This window comes from Vipera berus (assembly GCF_964194415.1).
Source record: "Vipera berus genome assembly, chromosome: 2".
Taxonomy (NCBI): domain Eukaryota; kingdom Metazoa; phylum Chordata; class Lepidosauria; order Squamata; family Viperidae; genus Vipera; species Vipera berus.
The window spans coordinates 201,605,444-201,633,270 of record NC_138203.1 but is presented as its reverse complement, the minus strand read 5'-3'; the positions used below and the strand labels follow the sequence as shown (position 1 = coordinate 201,633,270).

At 37.3% G+C, this 27,827-nt stretch overlaps 1 protein-coding gene across 3 annotated transcripts in view; it reads right to left on the bottom strand.

Annotated features, from left to right (window-relative positions):
• JADE2 (jade family PHD finger 2) overlaps window positions 1-27,827 on the bottom strand; it is a 182,615-nt gene that overhangs the window by 145,050 nt on the left and 9,738 nt on the right. For all 3 annotated transcript variants that reach the window (XM_081320987.1, XM_081320986.1, XM_081320985.1), the window contains exons 2-3: window positions 14,255-14,312; window positions 9,395-9,480 (exon numbers count right to left, since the gene is read on the bottom strand). In XM_081320987.1, coding sequence (XP_081177113.1) covers window positions 9,395-9,480; window positions 14,255-14,312 — 144 coding nt within the window. The remainder of the gene's footprint in view (window positions 1-9,394; window positions 9,481-14,254; window positions 14,313-27,827) is intronic.

Below are 27,827 nucleotides of genomic sequence, written 5' to 3'. Positions count from 1 at the left end.
TTGATATCTGATTAAAAGTAAAGTTGTCCAGAAATCAAATCCTCCTGTGGCTCTACCCTCCCAGTAATTAGAGATTATAAAAATTATTCTGTTTGTTAGAAAGCATTTGTTTCCAGCTTACTTGTATCAGTTGATATGGAAAAGGAAATCATGACTGTTAAATTCAAAGAAAGTTATTGATTTTGTTAATAATAGCAGACTGTCTCAAAGGATTGTCAAACTATGCAAAACTGCTATGGTGCTTGTTTTTAATTTTGACCTCAGCTACGTTTAAAGAGGAAAATTCTGGAATAGCCTTGCCATATCAACAGCCTTCTGATATTTTGGACAACAGCACCCAGTCAGCCTGGGCACTGGCAATGCTTGCTGTAGATGATGGAGCTACAGTACTGCAAAAAAACATCTGAAGATGATCATCTTGGGAAAGGTTGATCTTGGAACAAACTGTGCAATAACTCAATCCTAACTCAACTTGCCTCTTTATAAAAGGCCAATATTTCTTTTTAGATATGTCAACTAAACCTTTCAAAGTCATGCTTAGCACTGTTTTTAACAGCAGATCAGGCACATTTGCATAAATTTGCTTAATACAAATACTTTACCGGATGTTGACCATCCCCATAAAAGAACAATCTGACATTGATGTAGACTGGACGACGCTCACATTGAGTTCATTTATATATTGGAACAATAGTTTATACTTGGTTTATGCTTTTTGCAAAAAGTAATAAAATATGTCGGTATTTATCAGCCAAAAACCTATGCTGAAGCCACCAGGATTGCTCCAAAGCGTAATGCTCACCTTTTCTTTTTAATTTACCCCAAAGACAAGAGTAAACTCCTGCAGTTTAGATTATTTAAATGATTGGTTATATGGCAACAAGAGTTAATGAATACTTGCAACATTTAATTTGGTGGTCTGCATTTTAGAGAATCAACCAACCAACATCATCCTTGTTGTATCCTTCTAATATTCAATATAAATCTTCTACTGACTTCTATCATTCTGGGTGTTAGTGCATTAGATATATCTCATACTGTGAGTTTTAGTCCTGCCTTAGTCATCATGAAAGCTGGTTGGGTCACTCTTTCTCAGTCCAATTCATCTCACAGAGTTGTTGTTTTGGGGAAAACAGGAAGAAGAAGGAATATTAAGTATGTGCGCCGCCTTGAGTTACAGAATAGCATAAACATGTTTGTGTTTTAGTTGTGCTTCTGGCATATTGCCTGCCTACCCCCAGTGGATGCCCTTCCCCCAACTGAGCAGTAATACCCTTATCATTAGCAGGGAATGTTGCACATGGCACAGGTGCAGCTAAAAATGTTGAGTGTAGTTTATACTTTCTCTATATTATTAAGCAGTAAATGTGAAAACCTTAATAAACTAAAGCCATGATGGCAGAAAAGGTTAATGATTATGGGTCCATCTGTGATGCCAACAGCATATGGAAGATTGAGGTTTGGAATAAAACAGTAGTAATGGGCATGAATTAATAAATTAAACAAAACAAGAAAAAGAGATATATGTCCGTGAAACTAAGATAAAGGGAAGGCATGTAATATACCTGTGCGACAATGATGTGACCTTGTCGAGTGAAGTTGATGAATATGTACAGGGAAGTTAAGGCTTAGGATTAATTATGGGTCCTGTATTAAAAGTGTTGCAAGATATGGTTCCATTCAACTATATGAATGGAAAGATGACATAAGAGGTTGTAGAAGCTGAATGAAAACAGTGCAAAGAATTAAGTTAAAAGGAATTACACAGAAGCTTGTGTAATTATGCTAATAGGAAGTTTGAAAATGAATGTTTAGTGGAATAATGAAGTGAAAATAGGTGGTAAAAATAATGAAAAGATTGCTAAAATTATGAAAGAATATTTCTTATAAAGAAAAGGATAGTTATAAAGTAAGTAGTGAGTATAACAAGAAACAATAGTGATTTAAAAAGGCAGTGAAAATGCAGTGATTTTTGAGAGAAAAAGAACTGTTTTGAAAGTGAGCGAAGAAGGTTAAGACAAGAAGCGCCATTAAAAATAATAAAAACATAAATAAAACTGATCAAATAATTTGGGATGGAACTAAAGTAAGAGAATTCCAGAAGAGATTTGTATTGGAATAATAATGGTATGTTCAAAAGTAGAAGTGAATCAAATGCTAGCCATAAAAAAGTGGTGAAAAGGAAGTGATTAATTGTTGTATCTGTTTCCAGCTGGCATTGTTTATTTTGATTTTAGCATCTTTGTTCATTGGTTTATTATACATTGCCCAGAGTCACACTGATTGAGTTAGATAACTTGTAAATGCTTTAAATTAAACAAACCAACAAACCAGAATATGTATTGTGGCAAGAAGCAAAAAGGCCCAAGGCCTCTAAAGAACTGATGACGGACCAGAGAAGAATTCGAAATCTTCACCAATAATGAATTCTTACTGTCTATACTAACAATGTTATATAATAAAACCAGTGTTTACAAATAGGTTAACATAGTTCTCTCCTCCCACCCCTTAGGTAAGTATCTAGTTTTTCCAGTTGTACAGCAATGCCTATAATTAATCCTTTCTCACAGTCTTTCATAATAAGCATCACTTTTGATATAGGTAATGATTATGTAACCTTTGTTTCCTCATCTTCCCCATTTATACTGATGGAGGTAACCCAAAGGGCATCTTAGCTGAAAGATGGAATCAGATCACTCCAGGAAAGAAAGAGGACCTACTTCAACACCTACTGTACTAAGGAAACTACTGCCATATAAGATGTTCCAACTTCAGAACTGCAGAATACAACTTATAAAAGCGATCAAGGTCTACCTAATCTTCATAGCAACCATCCCAGAATTCAGTCTTTTCTTGTTACTATGTTCCAGATCAGCGGCCACCAATCTTTTTGAGCACCGGGAACCAGTTACATGAAGAGGTTTTTCTGTGGACCAGAGGGGGCATGGTTACAAAGCCTGTATCCTGTGGATGGGGCTTCGCTTGTTTGCGAGGCCAGGTTTCTGGCATGCCACGAACCGGTGCTAGTCCGCAGACCGGGAGTTGGGGACCCCTTATCCAAATGATTATGCTAACTCTTTTAACCCCTGAAGTGACTGATCCTGGAAACAGATGCAATCAATTTTAATAGGAAATTCTCAAAAGGTATTGTCACCTATGTCATAAACTTACTACTTGATTTAGGGAACCTGACATCCCTCACCCTGGTATCTGGGTTCCTGCTGCATTCTAGGAAGGAAGCAGAAGTCATCACAAGCAGTAGAAGTGTTAAACTATAACTGACCAACTACAACCAGGATTTTTTTAATTACCTTCCATACCATACAGGACACATCATGTTCTTTCAGTTACCTGCCCTAGATACATTACCTCTTCTCCTAGAACACAAAATACACCTCATTTATATTTCTGAAAGCAAAGACTGGTGAACTGGAGGCCAGAGTTTAATCCCTACACTTCAATCATCACAGTGAAGATTCCTTGAATAGTGTGTATGCTGTTATTCACCAGAAACAGGAGAGCTTACAACCTATCCAAAGGATGAGAATGAAGGCAGTTGGCAATATATCACCGTCAGAACCTAAATTATCACAAAATGAATTATTTCCCAGATCACAGCAACCAATTACAACCATGAAACCCCCAGAGAGCTTCTACAAACATGACACAACTACGGACTCCAACAATTGGTTCTATTGTCTGATCCAAGTGAAATCATTCAATCACCAATAAGTAAGAAAAAAGGGTGATTTGTATGCAGCTTCATCTTGAAAGCCACAGAAATTCCCATCTGTCATCCATCTTTGTTAACATGCATGCTATCTCCTAGGAGCACAAATCTGATACCATGTAAAAACTGATCAGGTTTACCATACCCACTGATTATACAAACTTCCTACTCTTCCAATGGGCACAAATTACATTGTAGAGCATGTTATCTAGAAGGAGGGTGGTGAAAGATCTCGGGGCTGGGTTGGTGTCAATATTTTCTGTTGAAGACAAAAGGCCAGCAAAAGAAAGAAAGGATTTTTTGGTGAACTCTTCAGTGCAACTTTGGTACAATCAATATACAGGTTTCATTTTTTTTCAGTACTGGTATTAACATCAAGGAGAAAAAGCTGTTTGCAGCTCTTTCTAATTTCTAAGGAGAGACAGTATTTATCTGGGTAACAGATAACTAACCTGATCAGGATGGCCTTAAACTAGAATACAAGGAGGTAGGAGTTGTAAAATCACTGGTGAATAATGAATTAGCAAGTAATGGGTTGAATAGAGCAACAAAGCAAAATGTTTTGGAAATTACTAGTTTGAAACAAAGAACACACAGGCATAAAGGAAAGAGGAGGGAGTTCAACCCATTATTTTAAGTTTATCTTCACCGATACACAAATTAAAAATAATATGCTAGATTAGCCGAGTGCCATGAGGCATAAATGCAAGCATGATTTAGTAGAGATTACAGAAACATAGTGGGATGACACTCAATTATGGAATATTGGACTTGCTTCAGAGGAAGTGGCAACACAGCAGAGGAGATAGCATATTCTATCAGGAATAAACTTACTTGTACAGAGGTTTACTAGATTTGTGGTTAACACAAGTGTTAAAAGAATCTGATAAGATAAAAGGCCAAGCTGACAGAAGGGATATCTTGCTAGGTATCTGCTACAGACCATTAACCAATTAAAACAGCATATGAATATTTATTAAAGCAGATAACTGAAGCCTGAAAAAGCTATGAAAGAAGATGAGCTAAGATTAGTGAGAAAGGCAAAATCAGCAAGAATGTTTCTTTTGATATGTCAGGGGGGAAAAATGAGACAATGGGATGCTACTTAATCCAAAAGAAGAAATCTTAACCAAGTGACCAAGAAAAAGCAGAGGAACTCAGCTCCTACTTTGCCTTATCTTTACATCCAAAGGAAATGATGATTTAAGCAGCACAGACAGGGAAAAACTGAAATAGGGAAGAGTGCAGGTCAGCAAAGAAATGATAAAAAGATCTAGCTCATCTGAATGCCTTCAAATTCCCAGGTCCCAAAGCTGCTAGAAGAGCTAACAAGTTCTGCTACATTAGAAGAAGTGCTGCATCAAAAGATGCATAAAGTCCTTATTATTCTCTGTTGAGACCACCTCTGAATATTGTCTATGATTCTGTGTTTCACATTTCCAGAAGGATATAGACAGGTTACAGTAGGTCAAAAAAGATGATATTAGTCTGAGGACAGGTTGAAGGAATGTGGCATTTCACATCTGGAGAAATGAAGACTAAAGGGAAATCTTGCATCAGTAGTTGAGGTAAACAGTGCAATAGGGAAGATAAGTCAAGAAGTATTTTGCATTGTTATTCTGGGACAAGAAATAATGGATATAAGGTGCACCATTTAATTTAGATATAAAGAAAACCTTCCTGATGGTATGAACTGTATGACAGTGAAAAAGTCTACCTACAGAAGAAATGACTCTCCATCTCTGGTAGTTTTAATGAAAAGGAGTCACTCCTTGGGCATAGTTCAATGGGTTTTCAGTGCACAGCAGAGGATTGGCATAGAAGATTCCAGTGGCTCCTTCCAATTCCAAAGGCTATACGAAGAAGATAAAATAATGCTATTCTGCTTTATAGATTTATAAAGATTTCCCCCAAACGGCTTGGATCTTAATTTTCATTGCAGAAACAGAACAAATTTAGCTTAACTAGAATAAAGGTTTTGAATCCATGCACACTCATACGTGCACATCAAAAATCTGCATCTGCAAATTCAAAAATTTTGGGAAATAATGTCTAACATGAAGAGAAGCACTCCACAAATACTTCCTTTATTAAGGGAACCCTGTACGAATGTGCCGTTAAACTGCAATTGCTTGTTAGGTAATTTCATTAATTATTTATTACTAGGTAATTGGACAATTTCTAAAAATTAAAGAAATAAGGATATTCTTTCTACTATATTTGCCGATATCAGGAAAAAAACTGTGTATGCATTTATAACATGCTCTCTTGCATGATCTACAGCAATAAGTAAGCCACCCGTAGTCACTTGTTTGAAATGGGTGGCTATAGGAATGAATGAATGAGTGAGTGAGTGAAAAACAAACAAACAATTGCATTTAAAGTAGTGGAGTTTTTTTTAGGTTCAGCACAAAGAAGCAGCTCTTTCCATGAATTACTAAATAAATGTCCTCAGCCTGCATTATTAAAGAACAGCAATAATTTTATGTTCTCTTGCTCTGCAGTTTCTGGAACATGATTCCAAGAAGTTGTATTTCCTAGAGACGTGAAGCCTGACACCTCAGATGTCCAAAGGAAACTGTTGCCCAACCTTGAGAAGGAGTTAAAAGAGCCAAACTCTTTCTCCTTCATCCTGCCATGAGTGGTGATTCATCTCACCTCCCTGGAGACTTGTGCTGGATATTTTATGCGTCCTATGCTTGCAAGAAGCCTGGAAAAACACATATAAACAACCATCCTCTTAAAACGAACTGCTCATGGCAGGGATGGTACAAAGCATTACTGCTGACTTGGATTGAAACATGCACATTTTCTCACTTTATTTACTGCAGCTGACTTTGATGTGCATACATTATGTCATAAACCACTTAAACCAAAGTTGGTGGATAGCAGATTCTTTTTCAATTTCGGCCTATTTCTGAAATTGTCAGAAAAATGCAGATTAGGTGTGCATTTAAAGAGTGCCTGTAACTGAGCCCAGACTTACAGTCATAATTCATGGTAGTTGTTAAAGTAGGCCACCACATGACTGCACCTGATTTTTATGACCTGTTTTGCAGCCATCATTAAGCGAACACCAGTTGTTAAGCAAACACTTCAGTTGTTAAGCAAACAACACAGTTGTTAAATGAACCCATCTTTTTCTATGGCCACTTTTTGTCAGAGCGCAGAAGTAAACCCTGAAAATTGTGTTCATGTGACCATGGACCACTCCAAATGTCTATAAAATCAAGCCAGTTGCCAAGCACTCAAAATGTGATCGTGTGACTGGTGTGTGTGTGTGTGTGTGTGTGTGTGTGTGTGTGTGTGAGAGAGAGAGAGAGAGAGAGAGAGAGAGAGATCATCAGAACCTCTGGTCTAGGTCATTAAGTAGCTCTGGGGAGGCCTGTGGTAACCTTAACCAGTCATTAGGTGACTGGTCATTAAGTGAGGACTACCTGTAGTCTTAAAAATACTTTTCTTTTTAAAAAATGTTTATGATATGTTGCTGTAATGAGTAAAACTGCCCTTAGACCAGGCAGCAGAGCTGGCTCAGGAATTCTGGGAGTTGAAGTCCATGAGTCATAAAAGAGCCAAGGTTGCCTACCCCTGCCTTAGACCAATCTTCCCCAGTCTATATATGCCTCAAACATGGTTGGTGATCAGTGATCTCGGAAAATACACCTTTGCTGAAGCAGCACCTGCCCCTTGGAACAAAGTTCCCCCTGAGATCCAGTTGTCCCCGCTCTGCTGTTATTTAAAAAAGCCATGAAGATTTCATTCTTCATTCAAACCTTTGTTAAAGGGGAGTGTGACCTCTCACTTCATCATGCTTGCCACTGTTGATCTTTTTTGTGATTTGTTTGAGTGATGTGAGCCAGCTTAAGCCATTGGGAGTTGGGTGGAATTGAAGTTTAATAAATTATTGTTCCTGTTGTTACAGGACAGACAGAACCTAAAACCTGCTGAAATGCTCGGAATGGGCAGATACTGTAGGAGAAATGACACCAAACTCATTTTTAGAAGGCTGAAATAATGTCAGCTACTATTGCTTGAATGATGCAACAATACTTCCAAAAAAGCCTCCAATTTGAAAAAGATGAGGAGGCATTTGAGATCTACTTCAGGTAACCAAATATCCTGGGCCAGCACTACATGTTTGGGCATCTGGAGATAACTTCGCAGCCTGGAAGAGGATGGCAACCACAACCTCCCTATAATCTTCCCCACTTCCTATTCCTTATATAGTTTCAGAAAGCAAAAGTATCTTTCCCAAATTTTCAACCTCAATTTTTAAGCGGATACTTGAATTGTCATTATTGCATCCTGCTTTGAGAACTGCCTGTACACTTCAGAAGGGCAGCTTGACAAATTTTAAAATATAGGAGAAGGGATGATAGAATCTGAGGTAAGAGTGAAAAGGGGGCTCACCCTAGAATTCCTACGTAGCCAAAAGAGAGCCAAGAACAACCCCCTCCCCTTGAGTGCCACTGACCCTTCTCTTAACTCTTACCAGGGGCTGGTCCTTAGTTGGGAAGATTCCAGTGCATAGGTTCTTAGCAGTAAATTAGTTTAATTGAGCCTTCACACGTAGGTCTTTCTTACCTGACATAAACTAATAAAATACAAGGGAAAGCAAATATATTTTGTGGTAAAGTGCACAATAGCTCTAAACTGGGATCTGGGATCTTGATGTTCATCAAGATACTGTAATCAAATGGTGAATGGAGCTCAGAGACATAGAAGCTGCTGTGATTCTATGATGTCAGTTCCCTCACATACATTTTAAAGACCTCTACTTAAACAGCAATAGCAATAATACTTACGGTAAGATTTATTATATTGCTTCATAGCGGTTTACAGAGTAAACATATATCCCCCAACAATCTGGTTCCTCATTTTACCAACCTTGGAAGAATGGAAATCTTGAGCCAGTCAGGATCAAACTCCTCGCAGTCAACACTGCAGTACTATAAATGATTTTTTTTTTACACACCCATTACTTCAACCTAGAAGTCTTCTGACTGCTTATAATCAGTCCAATAGATCAGCGGTCCCCTTTTTGGCATCAAGGACCAGTTTCATGGAAGACAATTTTTCCACAGGCTGGAGGGGGGGATGGTCTCAGTTTCACTCACCCACCACTCACCTCCAGCTATGCAGTCCATTTCCTAACAGGCCATGGACGGGTACCAATCCATGGCCTGGGGGTTGGGGATCCCTGCAATAGATCATTCCACGTACCAAACTTTTTCTTAAAATTTAAATACCGTGACAAATTCTGCACGAAGCCTGCAGTTCCTTGTGCCAGATCTAGCTTTCTCCTTAGTGATTAATTGGAGAGGGAAAATGCACTAGCCATCACCTCAGATTCCTTATGCTAGTAGTTAGATCTTACAAGAATTGAAGTCTAACACAAGAACAAGAAGTTGGGAAGGAAAGTTCAAATGCAAGATTGCAAACTTGAGATGCAAACCTATTTGTGTAATTTTAAAATGGCTTAAGGGGAAAAATAGGCACATGATGAATCATTTTAATTATACGAAATTTAATTTAAATTGAATCAAATTTATTTCCCCTATTTACTTTCTTTGTCCTGCACCCATACTCTTGTTAAGAGTGCAGTTTATAACTGAACAATTATAAAAAAAGAGGGTCTAAGAATTTTTTAAAAATTCAACAAACCTCTGAGGGTTTCTTCTCCTTTTGCCTTGACCAACCAGATTTTGTACTTGGAATTTTGGAGCATCTTGAAGTTGATGTTGTTTGACCTTTGAAGAAAAATAAATTTAAAGATAAACCAAGCCTTAAATTAAGGACAGTTTAATTGCAAACTGAATGTTGTTTGCAGTACACAAATCTCAAATGCTTACAGATTTCAGCATGGAATACCAACATATGCCAGCAATTTCAATTTGTCAAAATCTGACACTAAGTCTACATATACCATCTGAAGCTTCTGAACAAAAGGAATAAATAAATCAAATCAATAAATGCACTGCACTGTTAGTGTCCTTTGGCATTAAAATATCTGCAGATTATGCAATCCCAGTTTGTAACCCTCTGCATTTTTAAAAGTTCTATCATTATTGTCACTGCTTACCATCAGGAAATGTTATCCTCTTTCTCAGCTCTGAATTTCCCCATTTCAGCCCTTCCCTTCAGGCCCAGCTCTATTCATGTCCACAAAGGTAATTTCTTCTATAGAATGCTTGCTACTTTCATTCCTTTTTCCCAAAGAATTATAAACATTTACTATGGAATGACCACAAACCTCCTGATCTGCAGGGCTTAAAATGGTTTCTTGTTTTTCTTCTCATCTTTTCTTGGCTAGAGAACTATTAAATTTATAATCACCATCTTTATTGGAGAAAACAGAGCAAATTTACTCATCACTTCCCCAAATCCAATCTGGACTCAGGTATTTCTTTCTAAATAGGGCATTCAAGATGGACACAGACAATTATTTGTTGCTTTATCGTTTTGCTGCTAGAGCCACAAAAGAGAGCAGAAAGTGTATCAGAGACCAGAAGGTTTTATTTGTTTGTATGTGAGTGCTGGGACCTTGGGATACACGTGTTATTTTAATGTTTATTTTCATTTTAGAGAAAGTAATTAAATACAAATTTAGAGACATATAACCCATCACTAGTTAAAGGATGGAAAACCCAATAATAGATTGAATTTTTAAATTCTTTTTACTCAAATTTTATTTTTTTACTTGACTATCCCAGAGAAGTAGAAATGATTGTGGGGTACATAACATAGGTCTCAGGAGTTCTCAATCCCTCACTGTCTGGGTTCACACAACATGTTAAACTAAAATACTGTTAGCTAATTTATTGGCTCAGTTTATTTGCAAACCTAACCAGAGCAGTTAGGTTATGGTTCTGTGTAGTTTGCAAAGCCAGCAATTGTACTGATTCACAAAATAAAGCAGTTTAATTAACTGTAAATTAGACTGCATTTGTGAACTCAAACATTACTTCCACTCTCCTTCAATTTGCTTTGTAATTATGAACATACAGTCATGTATCTTTTTCATGTAACTAGGTCCTGCTAGCAACTGGAGTAGTAAAATCTGGGTTAAATTAGCATTTTTATACAGTTCGTACTTCCCAGCTTTGGGTTTTGCACCTGAGAGTTTGAAATTGCTTTCCTCGATTTGTCTCTTCCATGGAATGAATTAATATTAAGCAGAAAATGTGGATTAGGTAGATTTCCTCCATCAACTAACCACTCTTCTGCACTCACAGATTGTAGCTAGTTGCCCAAGTTTTTCATACAATGAACTATGCTTGGGAGAGAGGAATATGGTCTCAAATCATTGCTTTTTTATATTGATATACAATTGGGTTCATACACCATGCTAAGTCACAATGTGTATATTTGGTTTTCAAGTGGGGTTCAAATATAGAGTGAACCCTGACAATTAGTTCATTGAGCGGTAGTTAAGATTTTTGCAGCTCACTTCTATAAATTATATAATCTAATTATTGCTAAAATCAACTGTGATTGCATTTTATGTGGTGTGTGTCTGAAGAGTCTTCTTGTTTTGATGCGTTAGAATCACGAATCAGCAAGTTTTCAGCATACTGCTCCCATCACCTTGAATTCTTTGTTCATTGCTTTTCTTATCTTTGCACTTTTAAAAAGGGATTGGTTATCAAGTCTTCTGGTCCATATCCATATTTGCAAGTAATTTAAAATATAATTAGAAGTCATGTTCAGGGTTACTTTTTGTGCTATATAATAGTTTTACAAAATGTTAAGCAAAGGTTTTTTTATCAAAATAAAGCATCCCATTTAAACTAAAATCCATTTTTTTTAAAAAAAGTTTATTTCTATCCTCTCTGCTTTAGAGTAGCTTAAAGAAAAAAATGCAGCTTGAATACTTATCAAGTAACTACTATGACAATGTTTAGATGAAGTGAAAAACGTGAAGACTTCAAGTGAAGAAGTTTAGCAAGAGCTCTTAAGCCCACCTCAAGTGTCTTTTTTTCCTTTTCCATTCAATTGTGTGTGATTCTCAGAGATTGCCTGGACAGTTTTCTTGATGAGTGTAATTTAGTAGAAATGCTATGTATCCACAAATGGACTGTATAAGTTCCAGACTTCCATAGATTATTAATTGTTCATAATAACATTATTCTCTCTTAATTCATTTTAAAGAAGCTACCAAATACTATGGATTTTTAAAACAACTGGTAGGGCGCTCCCTGCATTTCAACAGAGGCTATAAGGATTTGGTTTTTTAGTGTTGCTTCATTTTGTTTCTAGAGATTTTGCTGTTTCTTTGCAGGGCTAATGATATCTCTATCTTGTGTTTTCTTTTTTAAAAAAACACTATTCTTGTAACAGTGCAAATAAGGACTCCCACACCCATCATCCTCATGAAGATTGGAGAACTTGAACATTCTTTACTGTCACAAGGAATTGCATGTGCTTCTTTTGCATTCAAACCCCAGTAGATAACATTTTATTCTAGTTAAGAAGGCTAACCCATATATCAAATCCCTTCTTGAATATAAGTCTTACAAATCACCTTACTGGTAGCACCTTTAATACACAATTTGACCCCAAAAGGATATACAAGTTGTACCATGAAGAACATGACGAGGTCATTTCTTTGGTTGTGTGTGCGTGACTTTAAGTCAGTGTTGACTCCTGATTACTATCCTGGAAGTCCCTGCAGTTTTCTTGGCATGATTTCAGAAGTGATTTGCCATTGCCTTCTTTCTGGGGATGAGAGAGAGGGACTGGCCCAAGGTCACCCATCTGGCTTAAGGCGAGACCAGAACTCACAGTCTCCCGGTTTCTAGCTGGGTGCCCAACTATCACAATGAACTACAAGATCTGATGGTTTTTAAGAACAAACAGAATTTTAAACCAAAGCATCTGCAAAACTTAGATCAAAGCAATTTTTATTTTAGGTGACATTTGATTTATGCTGTGCCTTTGTATTCTAATGAACAGAAGGTTTTTTACTAACAAACTTTTATACATATTATTTTTTTAAAATTTAATCAATTTGGAAGTAGTGCCAAGATTGCACAGAGTAACACTGTCCTATAGCTATCAAACATACTCTCCACCCACATACCTGTAAATCAAATATTAATCTTAACTGGAAAGGATATTTTTCCACACTGAATCATGCATAGTGTTATACTACTTTTAAAAAAACCTTTACCTTCAAATAAATATGGAAATAACACAGAAAGGTTAATGTTTTTAATCTTTTATCTTAAATTTACACATTTCAAATCTTGATATATATCCTCTCTCTCTTTCTCTCTGAGAGAGAATGAGAATTAAAGGTAGCATTCTCTGGGCAAATCTGACTCCTTTCAGTTGTAGTATTATCTTTCCTGAAATTGTGACTCTGAGAGACCTGAGGGAAAGTGGCAATAAGGCCATTTATGTGTGTACATGCACACACATTTATAGAGTCATCCAGCTGAGTATTGTTTCCTCTGCCTGAAGCAGCCGCAGAACCAGCTGAGGACAAAGCAGGTGCCCACTGGAAGGACTTGCCCCACTCGGTTTGAGTAGTACTGCAGGACCCCCAAAATACAATAGTCCTCAAAATATAGTTTTGCCTGCAGACTTAAAAAACACAACCTCTTTAAAACAAGTCACTCTTTAAATAGCTCTGCCTCATCTCTGCTGGCTCTGCTTTTTATACAGTGGGTCATATTTTAACTACAGGGTAATCATAAACTTAACTACAGCCTCCCTTTTCCAAGAACAGATAGAAGCTTCAGAGTGTCATGTGGTTCTAAATGTCACACCTTGTACCTTGTTTAAAGGTAGATAAGGGTGTATTGACAAGTTTACATAGCATTTGCAAGCCAAAGTAAGTTCCGTGACTGCTACAAGTCCAAAGCCAGTTCCTTTGGTCAACTGAGATAGCCCTATGTAGTTCATTTTAACTGCACTATTGCAGCCTCTGGCTTGTTTTAACAGCCCAAACTCAGACATTAGTTCTTAAGTACCAAGAATTCCATCTAGGGCTTAAGTTTTAACAGGAAGAAGTATTAGAAATAGGGTATTAAAATGTCATTTGGATACAGCGAAGTAAGAAATGTAGAATGACAGAAGATGTACAGTTTCTGACAAACTTTTTGGTTTGGAGAATAATTTTGAAGCATGTTCTACTTTCAGTATCCCCATCCTTGTAATTATTGTCAGGCAATAAAGCTACCAGATAACTCCCAACTTGAAGCTTACCTGTTTGCCCCATAGGCTTCCTTATTTCAGAAAACATAGATCAAGGTTTTGCCATTGGCTTGGCCTATTTTAGCCTACATTATTCACAACAGAAAGACAAGTAGTTCCAAGACTTCCACTGACAGGTATGTAAGTAGATATTTACTTCTTGTAATATATTTATAAGTATTCCCTGTATACAATTCATTGTCTAGGGACTACCTGTAACATATAATTTCTCTAACTGTCTGCAAGTAAATATTCAAAATTCTTTTCCTGCTGAAGGGGAAACATTTGGTTATCTTATTGTAAGGCTTGAATAAAAAGTCTTACTGTCAGTGGTGTCTGAGTTATCACTGCTGATCGAGTATTTTCGCCGTTTCTCTTCCATCTGTAAGAAAAGAAATTGAACATTACATTTGCTGTTTAAGAAACTCATTATGGCACCAAATCACTGTTATCTCAGGAAATCCACACATCACATTAACCCAGCAGCACCAGTGAATACTTAGCCTAATGACAGTAAATTACTACAGGCTTAAAAAAAAACATGAAATTTTTAGATGTAACGTTATTTTCTTTTCAAGTCTCTGCCTCTTGGATGCCTGAGTGTATCTTCCTTTTAATTATGCAACATGTCTCATAAGTATACTTTTTAAACCACTCCTACAACTTACCCAAATTTAAGGATTCTCCACTAAGGAATTTACTTGGTACGTCCAAAGAAATAATGCAACTAAAATGCTTTCTTGCAACTTCTTATTCATGTTCAACAATCCAATGAATTAAAGAGTTTGGGAGAATCCCTTTGAAAAGCATCCAAGGATAAAATTACAATGGCATGAAACCAAAGTATAAAACATGGATGGAAATGGTTTTATTTTGAAGCAGTTGTATTCCTATAAAAATGGGAAGGGAAAAAGAGGACTTGGACAAGTTAAGTAGCCTCTTGGTAATTTGCTTGGAATCCAAACTCTAGGTGGTTGTTCTACACAGGAAGTCAATAACATATAATTTTTTTCTCCAAAAATTAAAAGTAGTTGGCCATTTTTCTTAGGATATGAAAAGAATCACTCCAGAATGTAGTCAGCTTTTATTATGCTTATAACAAAATGCTGTTTTCCTTCCACAACAGATTGTTGTAAAATTTTTTCCCCAAAGCTATATGCTCACTAGTTTTTCAGTATGAAACAGGTGACTCAACTAGGTCCTGTTGTGTTACCGTAACTATGTACACCGTAATGTGTATGTGACTGAGTTTAACTTTGTTATACTTTAGTAATCTTTAAAGTGTATTTGTTCTACACCAAATTCACAGTTTTGTGTATAATTCTGCCATATTTACTTTCCTGTGTATGTTTGTGTATACATAGTTATTTCTAGAGTACATTTATTTCTTCTGTGAAATCTAGATGGCAAGCAAATTCCCTAAATAGAGGATTCTTTTTGAAGCCCTGGTTTTCATTTCTTTTTTACCCAGCTAATGATTTTTATGAATCCGGAGTAATAAAATCATTTAATGATAATTTCAGTAAGTGAAGTCAAACCTGTTACAATAACTAGAACAAACAAGAGGTTGTATTCCACAGGTTGCTTCCAATTGTACATTAGTACATGTGAAAAAATAGCATGAAAAAGATTATGGGAAGGTTTTACATACAATTTAAAAATATAGGTATATTATTTGCATGTACAGATAATTACCGTTTTATAAACCAACTGACACAAGAGGGAATAACATGCCAAATGTAGTGCTGCATAACTATAGCACCTATATAGCAGTATCCCCATGTTACAGCAGAAATTAGCAAATAGGTATTAGTAAACAGCACACATATCTCACCTGGTGGATATCAAATACAAGCTATCTAACTGTATACATAGCACACAAATGCTGGGAAATCATTCCTAGAAGTTACAGATAAGGCACTATCTATACAGATAGTCCTTGACTTACAACCATTTATTTAGTGACCATTCAAAGTTGCAATGGCACTGAAAAAAATGACTTATGACTGTTTTTCACATTTACAACCATTGCAGAATTTCCCAGTCACATGATCAAAATTTGGATGCTTGGCAACTAGTTCATATTTATGATGGCTGCAGCAACCCTGGGTCATGTGATCATTTTTTGCAACTTTCTAATGAGCAAAATCAATGGGAAAGCCAGATTCACTTAACAATTGTGGCAAGGTCATAAAACGGGCCAAAATTCACTTAACTGTGTTGCTTAGTAACAGAAATTTTGAGCTCAATTGTCATTAAGTCGAGCACTACCTATAACTAATTAATTTGAAGCTTTTTTTCTTACTTTCCATAGAGTCAGATAAAAAATGTTGAGAGTGAAACAATATCAAATGTTCTGTTACAGCACAGAATCCAATTGTTCAAAAAAAAAATTACAGGTAGTCTTCGTTAACATCCACTTGTGTTCAGTGACCAGTTACAACAGCATTAAATGAGGGGGACTCACTGCAGCTTCAGTGTGGTCATGTGACTGTAACTCAGCTTGGCAACTGACTTGCAATTACAACGCTGCAGCATGTAACAGCCATGTAACTGCCATTTGCAACTTGTGCTGCCAGTTTCTGACAAGGAAAATCAATGGAGAAGGTAGCAGATGATCACAAATGGCAATCATGTGACCATGGGACACGGAGACTGCAAGATTCACCTAATAACAACAGCTGTTACTGCTGGAACAGTGCCACTGTACAATTAGCATGGTCATGTTATAACCACATCACTTCTACAATAGCGTTCTTGGTTCCCATTGCCACTTATAAGTTAGGATTCCCTGTAGTTGTATTTGGGTTCATATGAAATTGTATAAATCTAATCATAGCAGTATCCTGCATCACAAAAATGGGGCAACTGCATCTTCTATTTCCAGGTTTGGTAACCTAAACTGTTCCAGTAGATCTTAAGATACAGATGGCATCCTTTATTAGACAAAAACTAAGTATCAACATCCAAGGGCAAAGGATCCAAGGCAAGCACTAGCTTCGACTAGCTGTGACAGGACTGGATCACAGTCTTCTTGTTGTTCTTCCTACTGTTTTTCTCCCTGTCTCCCCAAGTGACAGGTGTACGTATATGGGAGAGAAAATATCAGAATCTGTTTAGAAACAGGCAAAAGAAGCTACAATTATCTGTTTCCTCATTGCATGAAAAAGTTATCTGCATCATCTTGGGGGTCATAATTTGACTAAACCTTAAGTATTAAGGGCTCATGTATTCCGTTGTGGGGGAAAAAAGCCTTTCTTGACACACCTGCTTTTTAAAAAGTGAAGCAATGCAGGTGTATCTAGCATGCAATTACAAAATTATCTCATAAAAGGAAACCACAAAGAATCTTAACAGGCTGGTCTGAGGTTCTCAAAGCTATCACCAAATAGATACTGTTAACTTTCTCTAAGGCTGAGGGAGGAAAGAACAACCAAACTATGGAAAATAGTTTTGTTTGTGGTTTAATCACTAGAGCTATTAGAAGAAAATTGCACTTGATGACAAGACCACAGGATGCCATTATCCTTTGGAGGAGATGACAATCTGCAAAGGAATTCCCATAAATACTAAATCATAAAACCTTAAGTACTGCTTTCATCTCCAACACATGTGCAATGTTTTAACATACCACTATGAATAATAACAGTGAACTAACATAAACATTTTACTGACAATGCTGTGGTAAAAAATTGCCCTGTCAAAACATGATTAAAATTACTTCTTGACAATATGGCTATATCAATACTTCTCTCCAGTAATTCAGAGGGAACAGATGTTATTAAAGCAGCCTTGTACTTGACGGCTATTAGATTTCAGGGGGAGAAAAAGGTGCTGAAGATGGATTGAAGACAGTTTATAGAGCTGAAATTCCAACTGAACACAGTATTGATTTTTGCTGACTAGGTCAATGTAAAAACTCCAAAAGGACAAAGGTAAAAAAAAACCTATAATAGGGTAATTCCTGTTTCTTGAAGCTGAGAATAGAAAAATATTTTAGCCAAGTTATTGTGCTATCCTCCATAATTTCCTTAGAATACAGTACCTGTGAGTTATATTTAATGGCATTCTATCTAGATCCAAAATTAGGTTGAATGAAATATATCTATAAAATTCTACTATCCTATTTTTTCATCAACTTCAACCATTTTGCTACTTTCTATTACTTCTATCCTTTATTTTTACACCTACAGACCTGTGTGCTCTTTCTTGAAAATAGAATTTACATGGGGAAAATCCATTTGAATGCAAGAAGCAGCTTCATCTAGTGAATTGAGTTCCATGAGAACATACTACTCACTAGAATCTGTGTGCCAACACAAGCTAACTAATCTGCGCAATAGATAAATAACTTGGCAGAGATTAGCAGGATTTTTTATGAAGCTATATAATTTTTTAGGGACGCGGTGGCTCAGTGGGTTAGGATGCTGAGCTTGTCAATCAGAAGGTCGGCAGTTTGGCGGGTTGAATCCCGAGTGCCGTGTAACAGAGTGAGCGCGTTACTTGTCCCAGCTTCTGCCAACCTAGCAGTTCGAAAGCACGTAAAAATGCAAGTAGAAAAATAGGGACCACTACGGTGGGAAGGTAACAGCGTTCCGTGCGCCTTTGGCGTCTAGTCATGCCGGCCACATGACCACAGAGATGTCCTCGGACAAGCGCTGGCTCTTTGGCTTTGAAATGGAGATGAGCACCGGCCCCCTACAGTCAGAATCGACTAGCACGCATGTGCGGGGGAACCTTTACCTTTACCTTATAATTTTTTCACTTGTAAAATGATGCTAAAAGTCTGGAGCTCATTTTCCTTTTACATCAAGCTTCTCTCCTAAATGGGAGCTTGCAACATCTTACCTTGTAATTCTGTCTTCCCTGATCTGGTAGCTTTGAAGCTACAACTTCCAAATTTTCAGACATGTTGGTGGGAACTTTGAGAAATGCATTTATTTCTAACAAACAAGGAAGGCACCATTTGGGGGAAAATTATGATAACATATGGAATCAAAAAGGACTTTGGAATTCAAATATTAATGCAGAACCCTAAAGGCCAGATACAATTATAGCAGCCTGTCTCAACCTGACGCTATTCACACCTATCAGAGTTTCAACCTCAGATGAGCCACACTGAACTATAGCATCTCTGAGAGATGGCCTGTGCCGGCTTAAATGCATGCCATGTAAAAAAAAAGAAAATCAATAATAAGAATTGTATTCTTGAAGTATTTTTTTCTGAAATAGATTTACAACCAACTTTGCCTTTTAGATGCATTATACATCAGAACTGTTGAGCAATTATCAGAATCTCTTTCACCATAATCCCATAACGTGGCAAATCATGGGCAGAAACTATAGTCTAACTATCCATTCATAACCGAGGAACCATTACAAAAGGCTGATGAAAGATGCTCCCATGCTGGCAGCATTTCCCCAGACGTCACAAAGCACACAACGTCACAAAGCCTGAATAACTACAAAATGGGCTGAGGACTCTACTCTTCTATTACTTCTCTCTCAAACAAACAAACCAATAAAGGAAAATATTTGTAACTCAGGGTTAAACTGAGAGGTCCTTGGTGCTCTCTGAGCTTGGTTGTAGATAACAGTCATCACTAGCATGGATTATGTTACCTAATTTGGGTAATGAAATATCTCACAGAGCGCCAAGGACCCCTTCTCTCAAAGGAAGGAAGAGTGAGTGTTTTTTCAGAGTCCCCTGTCAACCAACTGTATTGCTGCTTCTAGTTTCCTCTAAAAAAAAATCTGCCAGGCTTTGACAGTTACTTGTGGTTCTAGAAGTCTTGAAATAACAACAATCTGCAGATTAGATTACTAGGTTTCCCCATCCAACAGGGTAAATGGCATTCTCTACATGCTTTCCACTGTTTCTCTGTTAGCTGTATCATTCTCCCATGCAGAGAACAGGCAGGCTTACAAATCTCTCTGGTTTCTGCAGATCTCTCTGTGAATTGTATCACACTCCTACTCCAACTTCTTGACTTTCAGTATCAACTATCCAGAGGCTTGTGGAATACCGTAAGTAAAGATGGTAACTAATTATGCAATTGAGTCTTCCTCAATCTGACACCTTTCAGATATGTTAGAAGTATCTCTGGCCATGTTGATTGAGCATTCTGGAACTTCCACATTATTTTTTTAAAGTTCCCATTATTTGTACGCTGCCCAGTTAAACAAATCTAGATAGCTTATAACAGCTATGCTAAAACAACTTTAAACCCCTTCAAAAATCTGTTTTTCATTAAAATTAATTTCCCTCAAAAAGACAACAGTTTTCACGAACTTCCTGAAAAACAAAAGGGTAAGTGCTATCCATCTCAGGTAATAAGCTATTCTAAAGTGACATGAATGCCACTGATAATGTATTTTCCAGGCCTGTACCATTTAATCTCACTAAAATGGAGTACCAGCAGCAAGCAGATTCCATCTGGATTAAGGCAGTCCCAAAGATAGTAAGGGCCCAAGCCACATAAGCTTTTAATAGCAAACAATCAGAATTTCGAATTAGGTCCATTATCCTACTGGAAACCAGTGCAGCTTTTGGAATATAGATGCTGAACTAACTAGCACTGGTTAGCAATGAACAACTGAGTTCTGTGCCAACTGTGGCTTCCAAGTCATCTTCAAAGACAACCACACTTAGAACAAATTGCAATAATTTGGAAGATCACTACCCACAAACTACTGTCCAGTTTCTTCAGGTCCATGAACAAGTGCAACTGATGGATGTGCTGCAGTACCTGACGAAGCTCCTGGCTGCAGCCTCTACCTTCAGTTCTAGCAGAAGGTCTGAGTCCAGGAGAACTTCCAAATTGCTCATCAGGCCCCCTTTTGGAAGACTATAAGCTCATAAAGAACAATACACAAAGCTATCATGGAACCAGAGTTCGTGCTGTAATTTAGTTTTAGTTTGTTTCACTCTATTAGACCTTTCACAACCTCCAGCACTAGGACTTCCACCACATTTCCTATTTGGTATAGGTTCCAAATGTAAAATGAACCTCATCACCATACAGATATCAAGTTCTAAACTGAGGGGTTTTTACACAGATGTTAAAAAAGACTAGAGAGAGGGCCATCATTGGATGACTAAGGGCTTGATCTCTCTTTACCTAATAACACTGACTGGGACTCTTTGCTCAGGAAACTGAACAAGAAATGTTACAAAAACGTGCCTTCAATATCCATAACCTCACAGAAAATCCAAAAAGAGACCATGGCTGATGATTCTGAATGCTACAGAGGTATCTAACCAGATGAAGAATGCAAATTCCTACATCAATCCAATGTATGTTTAGAATCACAATCTTTTTTTAAAAAAGTAATTTATCATTTTAGGGGGCAAATTGGAGAGGCAGCAAAGTTATTAGTCATCAAATAATTTTCTCTGAAATGCTTTGGCAATTAGCATCTCTTCTTGCTTTTTTCTGTCTCTGGTGACTTATTATGTGATAAAGAAGGAAAAAGCACATGCTGTGCTGTGCTGAAAAAGAAATAAAACATTTTCCATTTGTTCTTCCTATTTATCTGTTGTTGGTTTTTTTAAAAAAAAACAAACAAACACCTTAGCCAGGAAAGAAATAGCAAACCCCAGTGGCATTTTAGAAATCTTTGAATCACTAACTACCCTCTAGCAATCCATTTTGTTCTTATTTTCTCAGCTGAAATTAGATGGATAGTTCAGCACTGCTTTAGCCCTCATGTTAATAATATACTGTTGTACTTTAAAAAAAATAAAGCTAATGTTTTCTTGGATAGGTAAAATATCATTAAAATGTTTTGCTGGAGGAAAAAGGCTGCTGAGAGATTGGCTGCTTCCACAGGGAGTTCTCCTAAGGGCAGAACTCAAAAGATATTGTATAACTATTCCATATTTCCCTTATTAGTAGTTATTTTGGAAAGAAAGCAGCAGCACCAGTAGAAAAATACATTTGGACCCTTCCCACCCACAAATTCTATAATTAGGCTAGACATGTCCAGAACAAGCTTTGTCCTAGACTTTCTTTAGTGATGTCATCAAATGTTTCCTCTACATTTTGGGAATCAAAAGCTAGAACTCCTGGCTAAATTTGGATTCTGTCTCTACAATTTACAGGTGAAATATCTTTCCATCTGCAGCATGAAGTAATACAGATCAAGCCCACATTTATAACCATGGTGAATATAGTTCTCTTTCACAATTCAAGCAAGAGGACTCATGAGCTTATAAAAGCCTTGGAATTGTACAACTTTCTTAAAAATACCCCGCTGGGAAAAATACTTATTAAAATTGTAAAATTGTATAAAAGCAAAGAAGACTTCTAATCATGATTACGGTATTCCATTGGCAACTAAGCAAATCCAGAATTCCTGGAGCTATCATTTCTATTAACTAACAACATATTTATTCTTATAAGTGACAAAAGGGGAAGACAAGCTAAAGAGCACAAGTACTTTTTTGTACGTCACTAAACTGCACACTCATGAAAGCTGTTCTCAGGAGAACCAGGGTCATCCTGCATAGCAAAGACAGGAGAGGAAAGAATTTGTTCCCACTGCAAATAAGCATCTTTACAGTACTTTTTTCTTTAAATGACTCAGTTGAAGTCATCCATTTATAGGATGGTGTAAAACATTTCCTCATATTAAAAAAAATACAAACATACATTCTATTCTACTAGGGATCTTTGCAAATTTCTCTTGTGGGGGAAAAAATCTTGTAACCAGAACTCCACCCTATTCCTTTGTGCACCAACTGCCCTCACTCTACATGTGAAAGAAACATACAGAATGAAGAACCTATATATCTCAAAGAAAGGCATGATCATATGACAATTCTAAAGAATAGTAAGATTGCTTCAAACTTGCCCTATCCAACATACTTAACAAACTGAACAGCGGCCGACATTCTCAGTTATGCCCTACTCCACTAATAACGCTACTTCTGACTCGAGACCTTTCCTGACGAAACTAGTGATGTATCTTGCTGACACATGATCACACATAGCACATTGTTCAAATGGTGAAAATTCACTACCGGTTTCTGTTATCTGTGCCAAATGAAAGAATCAGAACTTGACCTGTGCCTTGCACGAAGAGAGGACTAGATTCAATCCACCATTTCCCAACAGGATTAGCAAAGACATTTGTCCCAAATGTCTGGAAGACCATGGCAGTCAGTCTGTAGAAAAACCTGGAAGTTTAGGAGCTAATGACTCAATGTATGTTTCTGTAACACATGATTTGAGCTCTTATTCCATCTTACATCTATCTTCAGTCCCAGAAAAATATCGTTTTCCCATTTGATTTTCATTATTAACATGTTCCAAATGTTATACTGCATTTTCTTGTCTTGCAATTTAAGGTTTCCCAAATGTTTAGAATGGTGAGACCATTCTATGTATATTATTCCAACTTCCCCTTTATTTACAAGCCAATTTGTGGAAAATCTATTTTTTAACAAACTGATGAGACATTTGTTAAATTATCCCTAAGGGAACGCCATCGCCTTTGGACTGGAGTATTTAAAAATAAGAGCCAGATAATACTTTCTCTGGTAATTAGAAGAGGGTCATGCAGACAAAGCAAAGGAAGCAATATCCAAAGTACCCTGCAAAACTGATTGAGTTGTCAGTATAAATTACATTTCAGGTGCTGGGAAAGTCCTAGACTAGCTGTTTCTGTAGTTTAGAATTTAAGCACCAGAAAAACCACCTAGAAAACCGGAGTGGATTTATCATAATGGAATCACAACTATCTGCAACTGTATAGCTTAAAGTGAAAACATACACTGGTGGGGGGGGGTCGATAAATTCAGTGAAACAGTGAATAAGATTCCTTCCATAATCAGTCATAGAAATGCATTATTATAGCACTTTTCTGTTCCTGTCCAATGAAGAGGCATAACGTAAACCAGGCACCTTGTTTACACAGTAGTTAATCCTTCAAAGGATGGAAAGAACAAGGCATATAAAAGTCTTTCCACCACTAGGAATCTTATATCTTGTTTTAATACACACATACACACACACACTCACCAATTCAACACTAGATTAACAAAGCAACATTTGCTAAAGCTTGTGGATCATTTTTTTTATTAATTTCAGACAGGAATTTAACCTTTTCATTGTACACTATTTATTGACTTCTATTTTGAAAATCCAAGGAAATTCCAACACTTCAGAAGGCTGCAGTTTATGCAGTATGGATTATGAAAATGTGTACTATTTCCTGGATTTCTGAAACCCAAGTGGAAATTGAAAATATAATATCACTGTAAAGTAAAAATTACTGAATATGGATGAAGTATTTCTTACAAAATCCATATGGTTCAATAAATCTTTCATAAGATGTTTGAATCTGATCCTGTATATTATTTCATAAGTTGGTCTTTATTCATATGATGCTTGCTATACCTAATCTTGTTTTCAGTCTCTTTCACCTCTTGGTTGCTTTTCATTCCATTTTTCTTTGGGGGAATTTTCAATTTTATACCTGTTTATTTCAGCCTACAGCAGTTTCCAAGCTGAACAGCTGGCCCTCTGCTGGAGAATTAACAAAAAGAGGAGAAAGAGACCCAATAAAACTATTTTTAAAATCTCCTACCATAACCTAACCTTCATGTTCAACAGGAGTTGTAAAAACATTGCAGCAATTAAGTAACTTGGAAATTCGAATTATTAAAGCTTCTCGGGCAGTGAAAGAGCAGGGCCAATAGGACAAGTTGATCAATTAAACTCCTCTCCACTGAGAAGACAGAGCCAGTAAACAAAACTTTCCTGCCATCAGAGACGAATCATTTCGGCAGTCTTTGGCTCTGTCTTCAACTTTTTAATCCAATTTTCGTCAAAAGTGTTGATGAATAATAACAGCAATAATGAAGAATGAAATGCTGGGGTTTTTTTTCCCCAGAATCATTGGGCGTTTTGCGATCAGTATTCTCTCTGAATGTCCTCATTTGGCAGTACTTCCTAAAACATCTGTCTAGAAATTAGATTAACTAACAGAATGGAGGCCAATTCCTTTAAACGTCTCTCTAAAGATCACAAAGCCAACAGGTTAGACAAAATCATGAGGAGGACCCAGGACAACCCAGAACCCGGTGGTCTCAAACATTTTCAGTTTTAGATCCTCATCCCTGATAAAGGGATTTATCAGCAAGCACAAAGCCTAAATGTGCTTAGACACAATCTTCCCTTGGTTATTTCTTTTAGCCCTCATCACAGGAAGAAAGTTGTCTCCCCCCCGCCCCGCCCCCCCCCCCCGATTGCTGTGTAAACTCCAAGTAGAAAAACTGGACAAACTCAGTCACAAAGCTAAGAAACCTGATGCTAAATGTAGTAGGTAAGTTCTCCCCTTCTTGATATCCTTATTCTCTCCAGGTGCCCCGGTGGGATTTCCAATACCTTAGAATAGGGAAAACTCTCTTCCCCTCTCCTACCACATTTCTCTGCTTCAGACATTCTTCATCCAGTTATTCTTGTATAGGTTTTGCTTACTAACACAGAGGAAGTAGGTAACTGCTCAGAGGATTTCACAGGTCTCCTTCCCCTTCCCTACAAGCTTTGAGCAGGATGGGTAAGTGGCCTATACTGAGGAGGTAAGAACGCTAAATCAGCGTAATGAATCTCTTATGAAAATTGCTCAGAATGTCAGAATTCAGTGTAGAACAGCCTTTTTCAAACTCAACTACTTCACTAATGTTAAAAGGTAAAGGTAAAGGTTCCCCCGCACATGCGTGCTAGTCGTTTCCGACTCTAGGGGCCGGTGCTCATCTCCGTTTCAAAGCCGAAGAGCCAGCGCTTGTCTGAGGACGTCTCCGTGGTCATGTGGCCGGCATGACTAGACGCCAAAGGCGCACGGAACGCTGTTACCTTCCCACCGGAGTGGTCCCTATTTTTCTACTTGCATTTTTACGTGCTTTCGAACTGCTAGGTTGGCAGAAGCTGGGACGAGTAACAGGCGCTCACTCTGCTACGCGGCACTCGGAATTCGACCCGCCAAACTGCCAACCTTCTGATCGACAGGCTCAGCGTCCTAACCCACTGAGCCACTAATGTTGCTGAAATGCAAATTAGTAGAGACTGGTTTATAATGCAAAAAATTCTCATTAATATGCCAGCTTCTAAGATCAGTTATGGAATCCCAAAGGGATTTGTAAGGCTTGGAAAAATCAGCCTGGAAAAGAAGCACAAAGTGAGTTCCATAACAGGAGACATTGGCCTGAATTCCTGCTCCACTTGTCATTCAGCTTGAAGCTACAAGATGTGGGCTATTTAGTTCTACTGGAGCAGAATCTAATTCTGCTGAGTGGGCAGATTAAAAGGTATTAGCATGGTGGAGTTTCCAAGCTTAGTCCTGGCACCTCCTCTCACAATAGCTGGTAGTCACAAATGGCTTCTCCTTTTGCCTTGGGCCCAGGAGAGCAGCTGTCAGGCAGGGAAGGCAGTATTGAATTTGCTGACTTTTTGATCCACAAACACTTCAGCTCAAAATTAGAAGTGAGGAACAATCTGGGGAAGGAGCCAGAATGCCAGCAATGTCTTGCTTTTGTAGAAGCATCTATTCAGATTGACCACCCCCATCCCTGACACAGAAGAGGAAAGGTTGTCTGCTGGAAAACTGAAGCACAGTATTAAAGTATTTCACGTGGAGAACATACAATAATCTCTTCTGCACAGGAACCATTGAGAAAGAACTATTTAGTTAAGAATGGGAGAATCTCCTCTAAATGGGCATTTTTTTGCCCTACCTTCCTTGGGGGGCCCTCATTAGAAGGATTGTTTGGTGGACCTGCCTCTCTTTTTTCAAACCAGGAATGATAAAAGATTATAAAGATTATAAGAGCAATCATTGAGTTCCAGAAGCTACATTTTAGAAACAGATGATGTACCTGTTGATTCTGTGAGGAGTCTGCAAATCCCTTCAGAAGATGACTAATACTTGCTCTGGGTTCATACTGCACATAATTTTAAAATAATTAGCTGGGTTTAAATGTCAACCATTAAAGGCAGACTAGCCCAAAACCTACTCCTTCAGGCACGAGCAGAAAATTAATGTTGCCAGTCTATTTAAGGGGAGCAGGAATAAGGACATTATTATGAAAATGATAACATTTTCATTTAACAAGCTGCTGTTAGATATGACAACCTATTATTAACATTCATGCCTTCCAGTTACAGTATTACCTGTAGCAACCAAATCTTTCTACCTAGTGAGGTGGCCCTATTTTGTTGGAGTATAGGTTTCTTATTTTTTGTTTTAACAGTGTTTTAGGCCCTGGTCAAGGAACTTGTGAATAAGCTATTTCTACATTTAGATCCCTTTATAACTTATCCATAGCTTCTGCCTGATTTAAAACATAAAGTGTTTTCAATAAGTATGCCCAAATTAGTCTGCACTTGTAAGAAATAAGTTAGTTCCTCTTCGGCAAGTGGACTACTGGTTAAGTGGACATCACAGTGAACACTCAAAAGGAAGCAAGTCTTAAGGAACAGACATCTTCTAAAATTAATTAAGCCCTTCAAATCTTCTACTTTTTCCCATTTTATTCTAGGCTGTTGGTTATTGCTGCAGGTTTCCTTCTCGCTTGAGAGATCACTTATCACTTCGATAATAAGCTATACATAGAAAGACAGGTATCATTATTTTTCATTATCCTTATTTTCCTTAATATGCAAAGGAAATCTCTTTCCATCTCTTCATTTTTAAAAGTTAACATTGGCTATATATTAGAAGCTAACATATTTTACCATGAAGAAAAGGTGCATCTCTGAAAATATAAGCAAATGTAAGCTATTCACTTGCATTTTATAGATTAATATATTTAACTTTTGTGCATATGTACACATGTGCACTGTAAAACTGCATTTAGAATCCTGAAAATTGATGTTTTTATTTTTAAGGAAGT